The sequence below is a fragment of the Ovis aries genome, chromosome 14 (assembly GCF_016772045.2).
Source record: "Ovis aries strain OAR_USU_Benz2616 breed Rambouillet chromosome 14, ARS-UI_Ramb_v3.0, whole genome shotgun sequence".
Lineage (NCBI taxonomy): Eukaryota > Metazoa > Chordata > Mammalia > Artiodactyla > Bovidae > Ovis > Ovis aries.
The window spans coordinates 38,817,616-38,840,047 of NC_056067.1; the positions used below are offsets into that span (position 1 = coordinate 38,817,616).

A 22,432-nucleotide genomic window follows, 5' to 3' on the forward strand; every position below is an offset into this window, starting at 1 on the left:
TTGGTTTATTGTTTTTTTTTCCACCGCATTTTCAAAGAGTACCTAGTATATACTGAGATGATTATGTTTCTCAGAGAGGTGTTTAAGTTTGATATTTGATATTTTCTCCTCATCTCTCATTTTGTTGAGTTGAGCTTTGATTATGATATTCAGTATTCATCTCATACTTTGTTGAGCTATGTTGAGTTTAATGACAGTTGAGCAGAAAATATCTATCTTCTTTAAGGTTAGTCACAGTACTTGCATTAATTTAAGAATTGCGTAAAGATTTGACTTGAGTTAGTTCCTAAAATATTTTGATATTAGTGATAGACTTTTCATTGTTAGTGTATTTTATTTCTTATTTTGCTTTAGTTACCACTTAACATTTTTATTAGTGTTCTTTACATAAATTTAATGAATTGAGGGGTTTGTATGTAATCGCTTTGCTGGAACATTGTATTACTGGATTTAACAAGTCTTAAATTCTTAAAAATCAGAAATGTATGTGGAAAGTTGTGTGTATGGTTTTGGTAGAAAAAAAATGTGAACGTCTTTATTTAATGTCTTTCTATATCCAGAGGATGCCAGCCCCCATCAGATTGCGGGAGCTGATCCGGACCATCCGGACAGCTCGAACCCAAGCCGAAGAACGAGAAATGATCCAGAAAGAGTGTGCTGCAATTCGGTCATCTTTTAGAGAAGAAGACAATACATACCGGTGTCGGAATGTGGCAAAATTACTATATATGCACATGCTGGGCTACCCTGCTCACTTTGGACAGGTAGGCTGGGGCGAGACCACATCTAGCAAAGGGTGCTGTGCTCTGCTTAGTCACTCAGTCCAGCTCTTTGTGACCCCATGGACTGTAGCCTGCCAGGCTCCTCTGACCATGGGGATTCTCCAGGCAAGACTACTGGAGTGGGTTGCCTTGCTCTCTTCCAGGCTAACAAGGGTATTCTTATTTTAATGTCAGTAGGTCAGGGACTGTTAGTCTTTCCTGTCAAGGAGGACAGGATATTTTTGATGTCCCAGTAGTCTTATTACTATGGAACTGAGAGAGAAAGCTGCTGACCTGGGAAGGCATGATACTGCCATCAGTTGTCTTTTCCATTGGGAATCTCTTAATTATGTGGATTAGAGTATGTTTTGATGGTGGTAGTGAGTTTAAAGATTGACTGGGATTAACTGGTAGATTGTGATTGTTCTGTCACACATCCTGGACTATGATGAGTATACGTTTAAGAAAAGTTTACTAAATGTTTTCTAAATTATTTTCTCAGTGCAGTAATATTATAGCACTGCCAGCACTGCTGACAGTTGTGTTTAAGTAAAAGAAATTCGATGAATGCGATGTAATGGCATTTAAGGATTTTGTCCTGAACCTCATTCCTTGATCGCTATAGCCACTGTGCAGGTCTGCCTCTTGTTTCACTCCCACACACAAACACATATTTCTTTAAAAAAAAAAACAAACCACATATTGCTTGATACAGCCAGTCTGGGCATGATATTCTTGGTGATAACTACTTTCTTCTTTCTACTTTTATACATGGTAAGTAAGGGAGATTGAGTTACAGAGAAGGGTGTAATGGGTTGTTTTTTGATTCTTATGAATGCTATTACATTTTATTTCACTTGAAAATTTAATTGTGTGCTAAGTAGTCTTTCTAAGGAAAAGACTGCAAAATTAAAAGAATGTGCAATACTAGGTGCAAAGAGAAAAACTACCACCCATATTTGCATTATTCAATAATAATATTATTAATGTTTTGATATATTTGTCAGGAAAGATGGCCATCAGTTTATTTTCTGTTAAGCTCACTAACTTCAGTGGAAGAATATACCCTCATCATTGAGTTAAAACAAAAAAGTAATGGGATTGAATCTTCCCAGGCTGACTTGGGTGACTTTTATGCTCATTTTGGGATAGGAAATGAGATTAGCCTCTCAGGAAATTCATGATTAAGAGTGGGAGAGCATTAATTCCCCAAAGGAGAATTGAGGTATTAATATCCGAGGAAAAGACCAGCTACTAGGCAGTCAAAAGCAACAGCTGTCACCTATAAATAAACATATGCTTTTGCCATATCAGAAATAGATCTAGGTGGTTATCCATGTAGCATGTGGCATAATTAGTATAAAACAGATAGCTATTCATGTATTCTTGTTGGTTGATTTTAAGTAGACACATTGTTAGATAGTCAAGTGGAGGAAAGACTCCTAATCCTTCCACTCAGAGAGTGCTGCTGTTAACATCATGAGAACAGTAGATTTATATACTCCTAAGGCTGTTCTTTAAAGACAAACTCTTGAATTTAAAATCATAGGGTAGACTTTGGTGATATTTCATTTTGTATAGGAACTTTATGTATATGTCTCAGATTCATTTCTGTGACATGTTCAAAAAAATATATTTTCCGAGTCTATCTAGGTGGCATTTTTTTAAGAGAAACTACAGAGGTCATATTGAAAGGATTTGGTAGCCATGAGAGAAGGCTGTCATGCCTCAAAATGAGAAAGTTTGAGCTTTAATAAAAGAGCAATAATTGGGGACTTCCCTAGTGGTCCAGCAGTTAAGACTGCATGTGTCCACTGCAGGGAGGTAGGTTTGATCCCTGGTTGGGGAACTAAGATCTCACATGCCATGTGGTGCAGCCAAAAAAAAAGTAATAATTGTAGTTGAGATATACCAAATAAGTTTGTATCAATAGTTCATAATAATTAAAAAAATTTGAAAGCGTTGTTGGCCGTTTTTGGAAAATATGAGGGAAATGACTCATTGTTTTGAAAACTGGTAAAGAAAAGGAAAGAAACACTTATCCTGCCTTTTCTATCCAGTAGTTCCTTGTAATTGTTGCTAAGTTCTTTCCGAAGGATCTATTGGTAATCCAATGGTATATGTAGATAAAGTTGCTCCTTAGAGGAATAGCCTAGCTAATAAATGAAGAAGGAATGGAAGAAGAATTAGAATATTACCATTTTCAACCCCTGATGATCATCAGTGCTGCTGATGTCACAAAAGAGATAAAACCACCAGCAATAGTTAAAGGCCCTTGTTAAAAGTTCATATCACCACCTGTGAATTATATTTGCTAAATCAAAACAACTGGTAAACGTGAATCTGATCAAGCCTCCTTGTCCATTTAAAAAGAGATATTTACAAGTGTTCATTGCTGTAGTTTCTAACTGGAAAGTATTGGGAACAGTCTGTATGTCCGCAAAGAGAATAGATAAGTTGTATATTCATAGGTGAAATACCCTATAGCAGTGAACATGCCTGAACTGGAGCTTCTTGTCTGGATGTAGGTAATGTTCAAAAGATGTTGAGTGAAAAGGGCAGGAATACAATATGATACTTTGTGGAAAGTTTAAAGCATTCAAAAACAGTTGTGTTTTCCATGTATAGCTAAGGACATATGACAGGAAAGTGATCAACAGCAATTTTGAGTTTTGGTTACTCCTGGGATGAAGAGAGGGAACTTAGACCGAGGCAGACTATTCAGAGGGATTTTATTGAATTCATCATACTAAATTTTTAAAAATAAATGGGGTAAAATGTTAAGATTTGTTGAAGCTCGTTGGTGGGTCAAATTTTTGAGTGAAATATTTCATAATAAATTTTCTCAAGAGAAAAACAAATGGGATACAATAGGAATGTTAATATGTATTTTCCTCTCAACCAGAGAATGAAAAAACAGGCTCTGGTTCATGTAGGTTTTATGTTGCCAGTCTATATAGTGGTAAAGCAGTTATAACCTTGTTCTTCAAACACGTGTGTGTGTTTGTAAACTAGAAAGTTATTTCTGAATATTAAAATGAAGTAAAAGTAACTTAAAAAGACCTAACCAATCAGTTGCAGATCCATCAATATTTACAATATTTTAATTGCATCTTTTCATCGAGATGAGTGTTCACATCATAAAGCTCAGTGTTAAAAGCAAGTGTCACATGCATTTGACCTTTTGGGAAATTATTCTAAAAGCTGAAAAATGAGTGCAGCTTTTTTAAAAAGGGCAACCAGGTTAAATGTTGATAAAAGGCAGTATTTCTAGTTGGTACAGAAAAATGTGACAAAGCCAGAAACTTGGTAAAATTATCCTTTTAAAAATTGTTTTGAAATTCAAAGAAAATTGGAGCATTGAGTCTAGAAAAAGTATGTAGAAAATTAAGTTAAGTTCTCCCTCTATTCTCTTCCCTCCAAATCTACTGTATTTGTTGTAAAGGGGGCCAATAATTTCATTTCCTTAAGGCTTGTTGCTAAAGACTGTCTGGAGTTTTGGAATGCTTCTGCTGAGAAAATATTCTGAGAAAAATTCAAGGATCAGCTGGAGAGAATTAGTAGCTATTTGCCTTGAAGACATGGCATGTAGGACAACTCTTAGGGTGCTGTCTTCCTTGATGTGGCTGTTACCTTAGTGATGGGAAACTCGGCCCAGATTGGTGAAACAACTGGCTTGGGTCTCTTAGCTAGAACCAGTCTTAGACTCAGCTCCTAACTCTGATTTCTTTCTCTTCCACTCTGTGTTATGTACAGAGAAACTTTTCTCAAATGTTTTCTTTCAGTTTCTAGCCTGAATTTGGTGTCCTTCCTACCCTGTTTCCACAGTAGCTTGTGCCTGACTGTCATGGTATATATATCATATTTTCTGATAAATATTCAAATGCTGGTTTTCTTTATGTGTCCTTCTAACAGCATCACTGAGAATGACTGGCACATTGGTTTGGGCACAGCAGGAACTTACCAAATTAAAGCAAAACCACCAATGACTCGGAACACTTGGAAAGTAAATATAAAAAAAAATCAGTGAGTAGCAAAGAGTTGTCACAGTCAGCCCTTTGGGATGATAGTTGGGGAGACAGGGAGAAGGTTGCTGTGGATAAGCAGGTATATTGAGAGTGTTGTTAAGGGAGAAGTTGATAGTAGGTGAGGAATACAAAATAACCCAGCAGAAAAAGCATAGCTTTCGTGGAGTACAGAGATAAGAAAGGAGTGTACTTAACAGGCTCCGACAATAGCATCACAGATATGATAGATAGAATAGCACAGTAATTGCTCATTATGATTTTAAGTTATCTTTAAAAGGCTGATTGCTTCCACTTACTGAGTTATATTTGCATAGGGTTCGAAGGCTTTTTCATGAAATGATTCCAAGACTTAAATGCTTTTTTGAAACATATGTTGTTTAACTTTGGAGGGAGAACAAATTATTTCGTGTTTTTTTTCCCCCCTGTTTAATTATAATGTTATTGTATTAACTTTTTTAACCATAAGTTCTCTTTGTCCTGCAGTTTTTTTCTCCCAGCCCAATATTATTCATCTTTGAAATAAACAATGACAGTTCACTGATGCAAAATTTAAAAGATACAAAAGGATGTATGATGAAAACTGTGCTTTCCATCCTCTTCCAGTCACTTAGTTTCCCTCCTTACAGGTGACTTGTGGTATTCATTTCTTAACTATATTTCCAGAGATACTTTATACATCTCCAGGCAATTGACATATATATTCTTACCTCTTCCAAAATTATATTGTAACATATTGTTTGCACCATCTACCTACTAATCCATCTTGAAGATTAGTCCATACCAGTATATTAAGAGCTTCCTTGTACATATTTTTTGCCCAGCTTTGTTGACATGTTCATGGTAGTAAATCCAGCATGGTATTCCATTTATGTATGAATCATAATTTATTAAACTGATGTCTTATTAATGGACACTTATTTGCAATCTTACTGTTTAAAGTAATAGTACAGTAGAATAATATCCATTATCTTGCTCACGTGTGAATATAAATGCTTTGTCAGTTCCTAAAAGTGGATTTGTTGAGTCAGAAGGATATGTGTGTTTGTAATGTAGATAGATACAGTCTTTCTTACTACGTCTTGTGCCAGTTTATACTCTCATTACTAGTGTCCTTGCACTGTTATAATAACACTTAAAAAAAAATCTTTGTTAATAAGTTAAAATGTGATATCTCAGTATGTTTTTGATTTGCATTTCTTTCTCTTTTCTAATAACTTCACTGAATCATATTTTGCATATCGTATAACTCACCCTTTTCAGGTGTACAGATCCATTTTTTTTTTTTTTCAGTAAATTTTCCTAGTTGGTTTTGTATTTGTTTTGTGAGGAGATTGAACTTCATTTTGTACTTAAATTATTCTTTTTAGTTTGAACTGTCACTTCATATTCATTGTTGGTCTTTTTAAAAAGTAAGTATAGAATCCTGTTGTATAGGATTTCATGTCTGGGTTGCAAGTAGTTTTTCTAAGTTTGTCAGTTGTTTTTACTTTGTTCACAGAGTTTGGGGTAAAAGCAAAAGCTTTCTTTTATCTTGGTGGTGGACTGTTTATGGTGGATTTAAAGGTAGATATGAGGGTTAGCTATGTTTCAGGTGGAAGTTTTAGGTAGCTACAAATGAGGAGTAGAAGTACTGGGATGAAGTTGAGGTTGTTGTCTAAGGAATAGATACATTTAATTGGTCACTACTTTTCTTCTGTAACTTATGTGTTTGTTGTGTTTTTAGTGAGGGCTGCTCAAAAATGAATGCCTTCTCCTCACTACCTGCATCCCACTGTGTTCTGCTTCAGTCATTTTCTTTTTCAATATTTGAAAACTTTGTAACAGTCTTAATAATGACACGTGGTGCATTATGAGCTCAGTTGCTGGCGACTGCCACATAAGTGTGAAGTGTGATCAGAGTCAGTCCTTCACCTGAAGATGTATTTCAGAGACCATTTCCAGTATATAATCATATTTTCCCCTCAAATTTGTCACCTTCCAAAAAAAAAAAAAAAAAAAAGCAGTAGCAGCAGCTCATTCTTGAAGCAAAGTCACTGAACCAATGGAAAATATTTAAAAGAAAGAATTTAGTTATTTGTCTCTTTAATTTTACTTTTTCTTTTGGTGTTTAGTTAGTAGTTTTAACAGCTGTCACAAAAAACAGCAAATTGTACTCACTAGTCATTGATGAATTTTGGTCTGTCTTAAAACCTGGCTTCCCAGGTGGCTCAGTGGTAGAGAATCCACCTGCCCAGTGCAGGAGCCACAGGAGATTCGGGTTTGATTCCTGTTGTGGGAAGTTCCCCTGCTGGGTGAAATGGCAACCTACTCCTGTATTGTTGCCTGGAAAATTCTTTGGACAAAGAAGCCTGGTGGGCTATAGTCTATAGGGTTGCATGGAGTCGGACGAAACTGAGCACACGATGTGCGCGTGCACACACACTCTTAATCTTGGCCTTTAAAAATATGAAGTAATATTAATGCCTAAAAATGTCCTTCTCATTAGTTCATCTTAATAAAAAAATTTGGGGTGGTTTGTTTAATGCTTGATATTTGTCAAAAGCGTGATTCAGTAAGGATGATAAACATTTCGGTGATATCTTGATTCTTAGAACATTTTCTTTCACTGTTAAAATATTATTTATAGAATGATTAAGTGAGAAGATTTAAAAGCCTTCAGTTTGAAAAAGAGAAAGATTTTTCTAATAACATTTTAACTTGTGATTTTCTCATTCACCTCAGCAGTTACTTTTCTGCTGACATTTAAGAATGACTGTAATCATCTACTTCAGAAATTATTCTTTGAAATTTAAATTGTGTAGATAGAAAGGGTTGTTAGATAATCTTTGTTAATCTCAGAGGCATTTCAGTTTTCCTTGGGATCCTGCTTATTCTCTCTTAGAGGCTTCTTTGACTTGTTCATGATGCTATAGTCATCCCACAACCTTTTGGTGTTTTTAATGTAGGCACATTGAGAGAGCAGTTTTTAAGTAGCTCAAGATGGATTTATTTGTAAACTCTTTTACTTTCCTCAATTTGACTTTCATACTTACAGGCAGATTCGTGTCGGAAGTAGTCTCATGAGATCTCACATTGCTATGTACATTGGTCTGCATCTGAGCCCCTTTCCTTGGAATGCGTTGATTCTAAATGGGAGCATAGTTTGAAAAACTCCTCTTAAAGAGTTTTAACTTGTGTATACCCTTTGAAAACCACTGCCCTAGAGGGAATGTTTGGTTTCTTCCTTGTTAGTCAAGATGAAATGATAAAGTATATATCAGTGATTATGAAGTTCAAGAAAGTCTAAGTAGAGAGACAAACTAATTACAAGGACTTTTTTTTTATTGAAGTATTTTTGATTTACAGTATTGTCTGTATTTCCAGTGTACAGTGAAGTGATTGAGTTATACGAATGTGTGTGTGAGTATATGTTTCAAATTTGTTTTCATTATGTTACTGAATATAGTTCCCTCTGCTATGCAGTAAATGATTGTTGCTTATCTATTTTATGTATAGTAGTTTGTATCTGTTAATTGCTCCTAATTTACCCCTCTCTTTCTCTTCCCCTCTGGTAACCATAAGTTTTCTACCTTGATATGTTTCTGTTTTGTAAGTAGATTGATTTGTATTACTTTTTAGATTCCACATGTAAGTGATATCATGTACCATTTGCCTTTCACTTCACTTAATATGAAGTCCATCCATCCATGTGGCTGCTAATGGTAATACTTGGTTCATTAATACTCTGTTATACACACATGCCTGCGTGTGTGCGCACACACACACACACACACACCACAAACCTTAAACGAGTCATCTGTTAATGGGCACATGGGTTATTTCTGTATCTTGGCTATTGTAAATAACTTCATGGATTCTTAAGCTCTGAGCGTTGTGTAAAGAATTATGTAAGAGGAAATTGTATAAAATATTTTAGGTTAATTATATTACTGAGTTTTCCTGTGGCTTTTTGTTGTTGTTTACTTCTGTTTGATTCCTAAAACCTCTCTTCTTCATAGTTAAAGCCTCAAATGTAGCACTTTTCCACATAATGTTAAAGTTAGTTAATTGTCCTTTTTTAATTGTACCTTCCATGATGTTTAGGACTGTTTGACACTTGGGTGCGTTTCAGTTACTGAGCTTTTGATATTCAAAATAGGAACCAGACATTAAATACACACGTGTTAGCAGCTCATTTAATGTACCCTAGGAATTAAATTGAGTAAGATTTATTAAACCCTTATGATAACACTCCCGTAGTCTGTACAAATATTTAGATCTAACATAAACTTCACAGATTATTCGGATGGCAAGTATGATAGGGCCTTAACTAGATACTCTATTCCAGAGCTTGATTATTATCATTAAGATATTGAAAGATCTTAAGTCTTTGCCTTTTATTTAGGTGGTTTGATGATATAGGTTATACCTATGTACTTTAGTTATCCATTGACTCTGGGTTAAAAACATTGCTCTCCTGATTATGGTAGCAATTTCTTAATTTCTTCTTCTTCTTCTTTTTTTTTTTTAAATTTGCAGTTGGAGTGCCTCAAGCTTATTGCCTCTCAAAAATTCACAGACAAACGCATTGGCTATTTAGGGGCAATGCTGCTGTTAGACGAAAGACAAGATGTCCATCTTCTCATGACCAACTGTATCAAGAAGTAAGTCTTAATTTCTTCTAATAACTGCTTTGTTTTTTTAGGTCTTTTTAATAATATGACATCAAAGGCTTCTGTTTATTGATTTTATATTTGCTGTCTAGAATATAATTGGGTTGCTTTCGGTTCTGGAGCTTATATATAAAGAGGCTAAGGAAAGGATTAAAACGTCTGTAGAAAAAAGTAAAACTGTAGGGGATCATTTAAATGAAAGCATTGTTGTACGTCTTGAGTCATAGCAACTATTTAGCATGAATAAGCATTTGGACTTTGATAGCATAGAAAAAGCATTGGTAAATCTAAGCTTTCTTATCATAGAATTTTTTGAATACCATGAATTATGAGGCATTGTATTTATTAAATAATTACCAGTGTATTCTGAATGAATACCATTTAAAGGTAAAAAGAGAGGTCTTGCTTGTCAGCAGTCTAATCCCAGATTTCAGTTGCTGACAGTTGTATTTATCCTGTGAGCTTTTGTGCATAAGTCCTTTTTTCTCTAACAGGTGCTTTACTGATTTACTAGTCCAGTTATGCATTTACCTTAGAAACTGAAGAAGCTTGTCATTCTAGAAAAAGTAGAAGACCTGCAAGTAGGGAGTTAACAGTTCTTCTCAGTGTCCCTCTTATAATAAATTTCTGTTAAAAAGCTATGAAAGTTCTGATGGCCTTATTCATTTAAGGTTCTTTTTGGTTTGTTTTGGTTTTGGTATGTCTACCAGTTTATCTCCTTTTTTAGATTTCATTTTTAATTTACCTTATTTCTGCAAGTGACAGAAAGAAGCAGGGGTTTATAGGTGATCAGTTTCTAGACATTGAACTCATATTTTCTGTGGTAAATGTTATAATTTAAAATTTCCCAATAATGAAAAGTTTTAAAATGAGAGTTATGATTTGTTTGTAAAAATATAGTGTCTCATTTAAATACATTGACTCTGCAGCTTAATTTGGGAAAATTTTGTTCTTTTTGGCCTTGAAATAAATATTAATAATGAAAATACTAAGTTGCTTCAATTTATTCAACAAACATTGATTGCATACCTGTTGTATGCCAGGAGCTATTGTAAGTGCTGAGGATGGAGAATGAAAAAAGTGAGCAGAAATCTTTGATGTCATGGAGGTTACATTCCAGATGTTTAACTTGACTTCATACTCTTATTTTGGACAAGGCTCTGAAAGTTTCTTTAATTTTTGTTCTTACATGCTCTGTTGCCCTTATTACTCAAGCCTTTAGTCACATGCTGATAATTTGGCAGTTCTGCCTAGCATCAAGTTTTGAGCAAACTTAAGAATAGGTTTGTAGCTTGATTAAAATGGAAGAATGAGGCATATAGGCAAAGAAGGAATCTGCGTGTATAATGAGACCCAGCCAAGCCCCAAGTGAATTTAGGAGAGAGCTACTAATAGTTGGGAATTGATCTAATACTTCATTTTAAGTTCAGTCAAAGGACTTTGGATCATTCAGTGTTTAAAAATCTTTTAATGAATCATTTTTTTGTTTATTTGTGAGGTTTCTTGCTTTTTGTTTGTATTATAGGGCATCATAGTGTACTTGCAGTTTTTCTGTTTAATGATGGCATCTTTACCTCATTGGTCCAGAAAAACTTTTAAGACATTAATGATCTTGGACTTAAATCTTTAAAAATCAGACACATTATTTTAAGAGCTTGCATTATACAGATATTCTTAATCATTGAAAAATGAATGAAGAGTTAATGAAATATTTTTGGGAACTAGGACCATAATTAAGTTAACGTTTATTAGTAATTTTTATCTTAAATATTCAAATTAGTAGGAAGTAGCAAACCTGACTGACACTTTCCTTTTGTTTCTTTTCCTTTCTTTGTTCTTCAGGGATTTATTCATTGGTTCATTAAAAATTATTGTTAATGAAACCTTTACAGTGTTGACAGCAATACATTTTGTTATGAAATATAAGCTGTTTTCCAGAACAAAAACAGTTCAGAGAGAAGAATGGCATTATTTTACACTTTTGTAAATATCTTTAATATCTAACCTAATAAAATAAGTTAGATGGTTGTATTTGCTTCTGCATTCATTTTCTTATGATTTGGTTGAAATATATGAAGATCTAGGCTTTCACAGATAATGTTTGAAAAAGGAAGAGGGCTTTAATAACCTTTCAGCTAACTATGGATAACCTTCCATGATACCATACCAAACTCCACAAGTGGTAGTTTCATTAGGTTAGTATAGAATCTGAAACCATATCAGTGAAGTTTGTTTTTTTGTTATATTGAAACCCATTCATACAATTTGACTCTTTTGCATAGTTTTTAAACATCATACTTAAGGTATTTGGAGAAAATTGATTCACTGAGTTTTAAAGTATTAATAGACTGTCAGTTTCATGATGGCAATACAAATATTCCAAAATTCTAATTTTCACTTTCAAAGCTTAGGTTTATCATTGGCAACAAATATTGTCACTTGTTGCCCTTGAAGTGATAGGCTTATTCGGCTTTTCTTCCAGAAAATGTTTGCCAAATAACCACATTTTAATAATTATAATTGTTATTTTTCAGGTAAAAATGATGTTCATTTTAAAAACAGCTGGTTCGTAGTTTAGCTTGCAAATAAAACAGATACACAAGTACTTTTCTATGAGATTATCCCTTATTTCATTATGCATCAGAAGTATTTCATGCATACTTTCCATTTTGTCACAGAGAATATAAAAAAATACGCACTGAAGAGTCAAGGTATGAGGGAGTTCCTTGGTGGCCTAGTGCTTAGGATTCTGGCCTTTCACTGAAGTGACCCAGGTTCAATCCCTGATCAGGGAACTGAGATCCTACAAGTTGCATGGCGTGACTTAAAAGAGAAAAAAGGTCAAGGTATAATTAAGCTAGTCATTTTTACTTCTTTGTCATGAGTGACTGAACAGCAGACAACAACAAAATGGGGAGTATTAAGTGAAACTGCCTCCCTCCCTTCCTTCTTTCACTGTAACTGTGTGGCAGTGAATTCAGGGACTGGTAATACAGTTTGGTGCCTGATTTGTGCTAATGTGCCTTAGTTTTTCCCATTTGCACTAATAGTGCAATAAAGCTGACAAATAATGAGTTAGTATTGTAAAAGTAGTTTGTATCTCATGGACCCCCTGAAATAGTCCTGGGAACTTCCAGAGATTCTCTAGTCACCATTTGAGAACCACTGAACTAAAGGATTTTAAAATACTCTTTAGGCTGGTAGAAGTAGCATAAGGTATAATTCAACCTAGGAATTCAGCTTCTGCATAGTAAGAGTTGATTATAATATATAAATGCATTTACTATTTAAACGTTTAATGCTTCAACTTTTCTGAAAATACTTCCTGGCTGGTTTAGAAATAATTTTGTGCAGTAATCAGTGCCTGTTAGAAATAGAATTTTTTGTATCTGTAGTACTACATATTGAGCCTCACTGTAACATCTACCTTAGTTTAAGATGGTTTAATTAGCTGTTTTTTTAGTTATTGTTTTTCTTCTTTTGAATAAATAAAAATTAATATCAAGGTTAATACTATACCATAAGATCAAAGATTTTAGAGTGTTTCTGTTGTGATGTTTGTCATCTTAAATGCTCTAGCAGTAGAGATTGTATTTTCTAAAATTTTTTTTTAACATTTTGGTTAATATCTTACTTTTTTGTAGTTAGTAGTAGAGCATATTAAAATCTTAAAAGATAGAGTTGTGCTTCATATTCTGTCATTGCTAGTAAAGAAAGTTCTTTTGGCATCCCATAGATAGTATGTTGTACAGTTTCTGTTACTCATGGTGTTTGGAAACTCTGGGTTGTAAGCATGTAGAACGAACTGTCAGTTTACTGTGTTGTAATTTGTATTAATAATAAGGTTAGAATAAACACTTTTTTTGCAAAAATTATCCTAACATTTTCCTTACGAGAGAAATCATGAATCATTCAGAGCTTTCTCGTTAGATTGTGAAGCTTCTTCATTGGGAGCACTGGGCAGGGCATATTCATTTCTGCCGCCTTCTTTCTTTTGCAGTGATCTCAATCATAGCACACAATATGTACAAGGGCTAGCACTTTGTACCCTCGGCTGCATGGGATCCTCAGAGATGTGCAGAGATCTTGCAGGAGAGGTAGAAAAACTCCTGAAAACCTCCAACTCTTACTTAAGAAAAAAGGTAACTTTCCATGAAATGGAATGTCTGTGTTTGGATTAGGGAGTATTATGGAGAGAAGGCATATTATTCATTTTTGAAAGCGCAAGTGATAACATAACTTTCTCTGTGCAGTAAATGTTTTAAATGACTTTATATGAATCAGTTGTTCATAAGTCAAAATCTACTTTTTATGCTAATTTTGGAGGTGATTTTTTTATTGCCTATGCCTTTGAATCTTGGAAGTGCAGTTCCTTGGGACCTAGATAATTATTAGGGAATGATTTAGAACCTCCTTCCTAAAATTGGTAAATCTAAGTGGAATAGTAATGGAAGACAGCGATCTTATTCTCTTATATGCTTTTGTTAGTATAAATATTCTGTTGTTATTTTATTGCACTTGAATCTTAAAGCCTTCATAAATAAGCGGTATAAAAGTTAGGACTCTAGAAGTGAATGACATAAGATCGTCTGATTGTCAATGATTGTGCCTCTGCATTTAATGGTGTGAGACAAAGCAGTTAAAAGGGCCAAGCTGTTTTCCAGGATCTTGTGCTGCTAATGATGGCTATAGGCCAAAGCCAGTCCTTTCTCTTAAAGAATGTGTGGGCTGCTCTTGTTCAGAAAGATTACATAAATATTAAATAAAATATCCCTGCAGATTAGGAAAAAATTGTTTTCCTCAATTGTAGCATGGAAAGAATTAGTTTAAATCTTTTCTTATTAATGTACCTAAATTATGATATTCAATTCCAACAAGTGGTAGTTATGAGTCCTTTGCGGGGGTCCGGGGAGAGTAACTGAAGTCAGTCTTTGAATGTCCCTTTCTTTCCTGTGAACAAGCTAGGGCCATCTTTTCTTTAGTAGAGATTGGCTAACAAAGAGACTTAACTAAGATACTAAGTAACTTTCAAATGATTTTCTTGATTTCAGTAGATGTTGAATGGAGAAAGTATAGGTATTATTAAAAGTAGCAGCAGATTTAAAGCATCTGCAATATATGTATCTTTCACCTGCATAGTGTTTTTATAAAACCTTTTGGTTTTCTTACTCAGAAAAATGATGATCACAGACGGAGTCTTTATTTTTTAACTTTGCAAAGCTGCAGATAAATTATATTTAGCACAATTGGTAAGCTCGTGTTAACAGATGGTCTGGTTGAAAAAAGTTGTTGTCCACTTATTTGGTAATATATGACCAAAGAGACTGGTGAGTTAGAAGTTCTCATTAATGCAGTAGTATAAATTGGACAGCCCTAACCAATTAATAACTAATAAATCTGATAATAATCAGATCTATACTCCCTTTCTTTTTTTCATGTAGGTGAACTGATTGACAAGGTTCTTTTGTTTGTAAGATTGGTTGTCCTGACTTTAATTGAAATAAATCTTCTTTTGTCCTTTTTATGTTTTTTTTTGTAGGCAGCACTTTGTGCTGTTCATGTCATCAGGAAGGTTCCTGAACTTATGGAGATGTTTTTACCAGCAACAAAAAATTTGTTGAATGAAAAGAACCATGGTAATGTGATTTGGATGCACTCATGAAGTACTGAGGGAGAAGGAGAAAGAGAATAGTCTTCAGGCAGTCTTGGCCTCTGTCTCACACAGTGGACTCAGCTTTCTGCTGTGCTTGGACACCTTTTCCAGGAAGGGCCAATGGGTTGAATCTCTCTTCTACTCTCAAATGCTAGTATTGTAATTAGAGATTGATTCCTTTATAGTAAGCTTGTTTTTCATTTCTAGTCCCCTTTTACTGTATCAAAAATACTATATTACGTAATACTCAGTATAATTGCAAATGATCCAGCCTTGATTTTCATGTGTGAAACCTTTTGACTTCTTGGCTTCTTTCTTTATCTCTTTGCCATTGTAGTGTAAAATTTGTGAAACTCTGTAGGTTACTTGTAACAGGAATTTGTAATGGGTACTCAGATATATAAAACTTCGGAGGGATTAGATGGAATGAATGTATGTGGCTGTTCTTTACTGAACATTTTATTCTTGTTTTGAATTTAATGAAACAGATTCTGAGTGAAGAAAATTCTTCTGTCCTAAATGCTAAGAAAAAAAATGGTAACAGGTATTTAATTTGATCAATGCCTAGAAGATTCAGAATATATTTGTTGAATAAATGAATGTCTAGGGCACATATTTAGTGTTAAGTATGTGATTCTTTTCATTCACTCTTGAACAAGCAAGTTTACTTTGTCATTCATGACTATATTTTGTCTGGAAATTTAAAGTCTTAGTAAGATTTTTCTTCTTGAGATGTCTTTCAAAAATCAGCTAAGAGCTTACTAAATCTGGAGCAGGTGATATCCAGTTTATGTTGACTGAGCATGTCTTTATGGATATTCTCAAATGGAGAGGCTTGTACATTGGATGTCATTTGTAACCAATTATTTTGGCCACACAACTTTAGAATATTCTGATTTGACTGAGATCATCTGTGTTAAATCAGCAGGTATCTATTAATATCTTCTTTGTATTCAGCTCAATGCTTAGATTCTTGGGAGATTAAAAAACAAAAGTAGCAGCTACCTTTTTGGAATTGACCTTCAGAACTGAAAGCCCTGTGCTTATGAAACTGAAGAATACAGCCTCAATTTTAGTTTTCACTGGCTCTTTTCTTTCAGGTGTCCTTCACACTTCTGTAGTCCTCCTCACAGAAATGTGTGAGCGAAGCCCAGACATGCTTGCACATTTCAGAAAGGTAGGTGCCATTCTGTATATCTAAGCCTCTCTTGATTGAAATGATTTTCTTAAAGGACATGACTTTCTCACTTAGGAATTTTCTTTTGAAAGAAAGGTATGGAACTGAGTAAAGGCCCTAACCAACCCTTCTGTGTGGTAGGAAGCCTGCTTTAGGCGCGTAAGATCTGGCAGTAGTACAGTGTTTCCCCTTTCATAATGGAAGTCTTCTCTCCTTGGCAGACACACCGATCTCTCCTGTGCTTTGTCTACTGTTTTCACATTGAAGTTAGGAAATGTAACCTGAGGTCGAATTACAAGCAGGAATTGCGCGCGCGCGCGCGCGCGTGTGTGTGTGTGTGTGTGTGTGTGTGTGTGTGTGTGTGTGTTTTAAGGCAGGTGATTTCCACCCCCCCACCCCCCCCCAGGTGAAAGCTGCAAACTGAGATTTGACATTACCTTTACCTAACCTAGAGTCCCCCTCTGTTCATTTTGTGCTGTGGTGACTCCAGTGGTGGATGTCTCTAGCTTTCTGAAGTCCCTCCCTCCCTTTCTTAGAGCATTCTAGAATGGAAATTTTTGTTTTTTCCACTTACTTTCAGAAGGCACTAGTAAGCAGGACTCAGAGAAAGACTATTTTTTGGGTAATTACATGCATTCAGTTCCTTTTACAGGATGCTGACCACTCTATATATTGGGTTTACTTTGTACTTTAAATCTAACGAAGCTCTAATAGGAGCTCTTTGGGGCGGTGGCTGGGGGGGGGGGGGGGGCTTTTTTTTCCTCCTTAGATGATCATGTCTTGATTAAAGTATTATAAAAATAGTATGAGGCCCATATCTGTCCCTAATGCTTGCTTTGTATGTTTTGTTCCTGTTTTCTGTTTGGAATCCTGCTGTATGTTAGAATGAAAAGGTAAGAATTAACCCTCATTTAGATTCTGCATGCTGGCATTAGGTCCTTAGTAGCTTTTGTGTATCCATCTACAAATGTGACTTAAAAAATATACTAATGCTGAATCTGTGCTTAATACTGTGTTATTTGTCATAGCATTTTTGACTAAATCCTTAGTCCAGATTTTGTCTTGTCACTTAAACTCCTGACTCCACAGTCAGCCTTGGATTTCAGTTGCAGCCTTTCCTGATTTTTAAGCCTCCTCCTCTGCCTTTCCTTTATCTTCACTTGAGAAACTTTGAGCAGTTTCGCAGTGGCATTGGTGATGGCAGTCCAGATCATTTTGGAACCAAAACACCAAACACTGCTTCTTTTTGAAGTAGATACACTTTAGAACCGTGTCTGGGTAACCTCATACTTTAAAAAGCTCAGTACGTACTTCTGAACTTTCAGTTCAGACTTAGAGCTTTAATTTCCTCCTGACTTGCCCTCAATCTTGCCTTGAAGTTTTGACGTCTTAAAAGATTTTTGAGGTAGAGTGGGTGGGCATCAACTGATTTTCATGGCTGCAGCTTTTCCCTTTGTCATTTTATTTTGTTTGTCTTGTCATCAGTTGTAGTAACTTGCTTTTTTGTCTGAAAAATAAAGCGTGGTTCCAAGAATTTGTATGCTGAACACTTAGAGATATTTGTGCTTTTTGTCCCAGGGTGCTCTTATGTGGTGTGAGCTTAGTAGCTGAAGGAAAAAGAACTTTTCCAAGACAGAAACCAGATTTAAAAAAATAATGAAGGATGTGTGTAGCACAAAAAAGTAGACCATTGAGAAGTATGCAAGGCGAACTACTTCTTAGTGCAGAGCTTGGTAACTAGATGGTCCCAGTTTTATTACATTTTAAAGCAGTTTATACAGTTATATTATTCTGACTTCTAATTGAATCTGTCCAGAGTTGACAGATTTAATGAGGATTCTGTTTAGAATTTACAGGCCATCGTAAGCTTAGATTTGTTTGAATCTTGGAGTTGTCCAAATTAGATTTTTGTTTAGGTGATTTACGAAGTGCTTAATTCTGGAGTGATCTGGCCAAACCTGTTCATACAGATTATGTTGTCTTATATTCAGCAGTAGACTTAGTGTTGTGTTTTGAATGCATTCCTTGGGCCCAGCTTGGCTTTTGTTTCGGTCTTGATCCCCTTAGAGAGGAATCCAGATTCAATGAGAAAAAGATAATTGAGTTGCAGCAAAGTTGGGGCTGTTCTGATTGCCTCCAAGACAGATAAGATTGAGTTTGCTTTGGACAGTTCTTAATGTTAGGTGATTAGAATTGTTTATATAGCTAAATTGAGTTTGTAGTTGGAGATTGGAAAGGTTCTTATTGTGGCAAACATTTTGAAGTGTGGTTTTAATCTTCAATGATTTATCAATGAATTGCAATAAGTAATAGTATTTAAAGCATTTTTAAGTTCAGCTTGGCAATAAAATTGCCTCTGCTGTGTGTCATCAGTCAGTCTAGTGGACAGAGTTAAAAAAAGAAGGGCATTCTGACCATAAGGAATGTATCGTTTCATTAGTAAGATAAGATAGGCAACAAATGTATGATTAGGTCCTGAAATTAAATTTTACCAAAAATTGTGTCCTATAATTTAAGAATAGGACAAAAACAGCATTCGTGGCCTTGCTGCCTTCCTCAGGGGAAGGAGACAGTTTTTCATGCATCTTTTCCACTTGGTAGGTGTTAGAGACTTTTGTATTCCCTGTTGTTCATTGAGAAAGGATATAACTGACAATATGTTAAGAGGAGAGAGGTTTTTTTTTTCTCTATTTGAGATAATTTGTTTTAAAACTAATTTTCATAAAATTACCGGAGTTTTGGATGTGGTAGCATTTTGTATCTACATGTATTGGATAGATTAAAAACTGAGCATGCTTGTGTAACCTAGGTGTGTAAAGTCCCATAGAAGTCCCCACAGGCATCTGTTTTACTCGTTTCTCATAGGCTTTCTGACCTACTGTTATTTGTAGTATCTTTGCATATATAACTCTGGAGTAAAAATGTCTGATTTGGTTTTAATTCTGATAACGTACATACTCCTTCTTGAGTTCTGGGCCAGAATACTTCTAAGTTATGTCTGTGAAACATCAACAATATACTAGGATATTGTATCAGTAGAATTTGCTTGGACTCAGACTCTTGAATCTTTTTTTTCTAAGCCAAGTTAACCTCTGCCTATTCCTGAGAAATTCTTTGATGTTCACTGTTTTTTGATGCATCTCTCTTCCCTGCAGCTTGTGCCCCAATTAGTTCGTATTTTAAAGAACCTCATCATGTCCGGATATTCACCAGAACATGATGTTTCTGGGATCAGTGACCCCTTTTTACAGGTGAGCTTGAAGGAAAGCTTAGGATAAATGATATATTTTGGAATGAATTTTTCCTTCCTCTTATGTTTGTGTCTGGTAGTTTTGGTAGTTAATTGATTAATTACATTAATAAATGAATAGTGACGCAATTCTGTATTAGATTAACAGGATAAAATTATATTTGTAATAGTCAAATCATATACCGCATAGAAACGTGATTTTCCAGTGTGATATAGCTCTGCAGGTAATGGTATCCTGTGACTGTGAAGTGTAGGTTGTCTAACAGCTTCATTAAGACATAGAACCATACATAACTGCTCTAAAGATCATGTTTAAAATTCTTCTGTTTGAATTTTGACCATTTCTATTGGGATTTAAGACTTCATTTAAGTTATATGAATTTCATATCAAGCAAAGTTCCTTTGTGCTAGACAGAATTTGTTGATGTTTGTCATATTTTGCACATTAGGTACGAATTTTGCGGTTATTAAGAATTTTAGGACGAAATGATGATGACTCAAGTGAAGCTATGAATGATATATTAGCACAGGTGAGTAGAACAAAACTTGTGTTTTTGTAAACACTCATTTTAGTATAGCAGGGAGGAGATTGATTGTGATTATATGGAGCAATTTTTATTTATGTTTTCTCATTGGTGGCTGAAAACAATCACAAAATGTCTCTTGTTACCTCTGGATGTTTTTTGGAAGCATTGTTTTGTCACGTAACACCTTCTGTATGTTTTCAGGTTGCCACTAATACGGAAACTAGTAAAAATGTAGGAAATGCTATTCTTTATGAAACGGTTTTGACTATCATGGATATTAAGTCAGAGAGTGGACTGCGAGTAAGTTTTTAATCTTTAAACATTTTATTTTAAAATAATTGACTTGGACTTTGGAAATTAACTTTAGGAAAGAATGATGCAGGATGTATGATGCTTTGGTACCTGAGGTATCATTCTCTCCACTGAAGGATTAATGTTGATTATAATAGAAATTGGAAGATTTTACGTATGGTTATAAATATAGATGATGTTGAATGAAGGAACCATTTCAGAATAAGCTTTTGTTTGGAGCCGTGATTTGAGTTGGCCTCATTCACTTCAAACAAGATGATAACATATTTGAGTTAATCCATTTTTCTTAATATTTATTTTTATTAAAAAAATGAACACATAAAGTAAAAAAAATTCAATACAAAATGATGTCAGTTCAGTTCAGTCGCTCAGACGTGTCTGACTCTTTGCGAGCCCAGGGACTGCAGCACACCAGGCTTTCCTGTCCATCACCAACTCCCGGAACTCATCAAACTCATGTCCATTGAGTTAGCAATGCCATCCAACCATCTCATCCTCTGTCGTCCCCTTCTCCTGTCTTCAGTCTTTCCCGGCATCAGAGTCTTTTCAAATGAGTCAGCTCTTTGCATCAGGTGGTCAAAGTATTGGAGTTTCAGCTTCAGCATTGGTCCTTCCAATGAATATTCAGGACTGATTTCCCTTAGGAATGACTGGTTTGATCTTCTTTCTGTCCAAGGGACTCTCAGGAGTCTTCTCCGACACCACAGTTCAAAAGCATCAATTCTTTGGCACTCAGCTTTCTTTATAGTCCAACTCTCACATCCATATGTGACTACTGGAAAAACCATAGCTTTGACTAGACAGACCTTTGTTGGCAAAGTAATGTCTCTGCATTTTAATATGCTATCTAGGTTGGTCTTAGCTCTTCTTCCAAGGAGCAAGCAAGCATCTTTTAATTTCATGGCTGCAGTCACCATCTGTAATGATACTGAAGCCCAGAAAAATAAAGTCTCTCACTGTTTCCATTGTTTTTGCATCTATTTGCCATGAAGTGATGGGACCAGATGCTATGATCTTGGTTTTTTGAATGTTGAGTTTTAAGCCAGCTTTTTCACTCTCCTCTTTCACCTCCATCAAGAGGCTCTTTAGTTCTTCTTTGCTTTCTGCCATAAGGGTGGTATCTGAGATTATTGATATTTCTCCCAACAATCTTGATTCCAGCTTGTGCTTCATCCAGCCCAGCATTTCACATGTTATACTCTGCATATAAGTTAAGTAAGTGGCGTGTCAATATACAGCCTTAATGTACTCCTTTCCCAGTTTGTAACCAGTCTGTTCCATGTCTGGTTCTAACTGTTGCTTCCTGACCTGCATACAGATTTCTCAGGAGACAGGTCAGATGGTCTGGTGTTACCATCTCTTGAAGAATTTTCCAGTTTGTTGTGATATACACAGTCAAAGGCTTTGGTGTAATCAGCAAAGCCAATTTTTTTTTGGACTTTTCTTGCTTTTTTCTATGATCCAATGGATGTTGGCAATTTGATCTCTGCTTCCTCTGCCTTTTCTAAATCCAGCTTGAACATCTGGAAGTTCACAGTTCACATACTATTGAAGCCTGGATTGAAGAATTTGAGCATTACTTTGCTAGCGTGTGAGATGAGTGCAATTGTGCAGTAGTTTGAACATTCTTTGGCATTGGCTTTCTTTGGAATTGGAATGAAAACTGACCTTTTCCAGTCCTGTGGCCACTGCTGAGTTTTCCAAATTTGCTGGCATATTGAGTGCATCACTTTCACAGCATCATCTTTTAGGAATTCCATCACCTTTACTAACTTTGTTTGTAGTGATGCTTCCTAAAGCCCACATGACTTCACATTCCAGGATGTCTGGCTCTAAGTGAGTGATCACACCATTGTGGTTATCTGGCTCATGAAGATCTTTTTTGTACAGTTCTTCTGTGTATTCTTGCCACCTCTTCTTAATGTCTTTTGCTTCTGTTAGGTCCATACCGTTTCTGTCCTTTATCAAGCCCATCTTTGCATTAGATGTTCCCTTGGTGTCTCTAATTTTCTTAAAGAGATCTCTAGTCTTTCCCATTCTATTGTTTTCCTCCATTTTTTGCATTGATCACT

At 35.3% G+C, this 22,432-nt stretch overlaps 1 protein-coding gene across 4 annotated transcripts in view; it reads left to right on the forward strand.

Moving 5' to 3' along the window:
* AP1G1 (adaptor related protein complex 1 subunit gamma 1) overlaps positions 1-22,432 on the forward strand; it is an 82,229-nt gene that overhangs the window by 25,903 nt on the left and 33,894 nt on the right. For all 4 annotated transcript variants that reach the window (XM_060398459.1, XM_060398461.1, XM_004015118.5 and 1 more), the window contains exons 2-9: positions 561-764; positions 9,308-9,432; positions 13,442-13,583; positions 14,981-15,077; positions 16,195-16,271; positions 19,427-19,522; positions 19,971-20,051; positions 20,250-20,348. In XM_060398459.1, coding sequence (XP_060254442.1) covers positions 564-764; positions 9,308-9,432; positions 13,442-13,583; positions 14,981-15,077; positions 16,195-16,271; positions 19,427-19,522; positions 19,971-20,051; positions 20,250-20,348 — 918 coding nt within the window. In that variant the 5' untranslated portion in view covers positions 561-563. The remainder of the gene's footprint in view (positions 1-560; positions 765-9,307; positions 9,433-13,441; positions 13,584-14,980; positions 15,078-16,194; positions 16,272-19,426; positions 19,523-19,970; positions 20,052-20,249; positions 20,349-22,432) is intronic.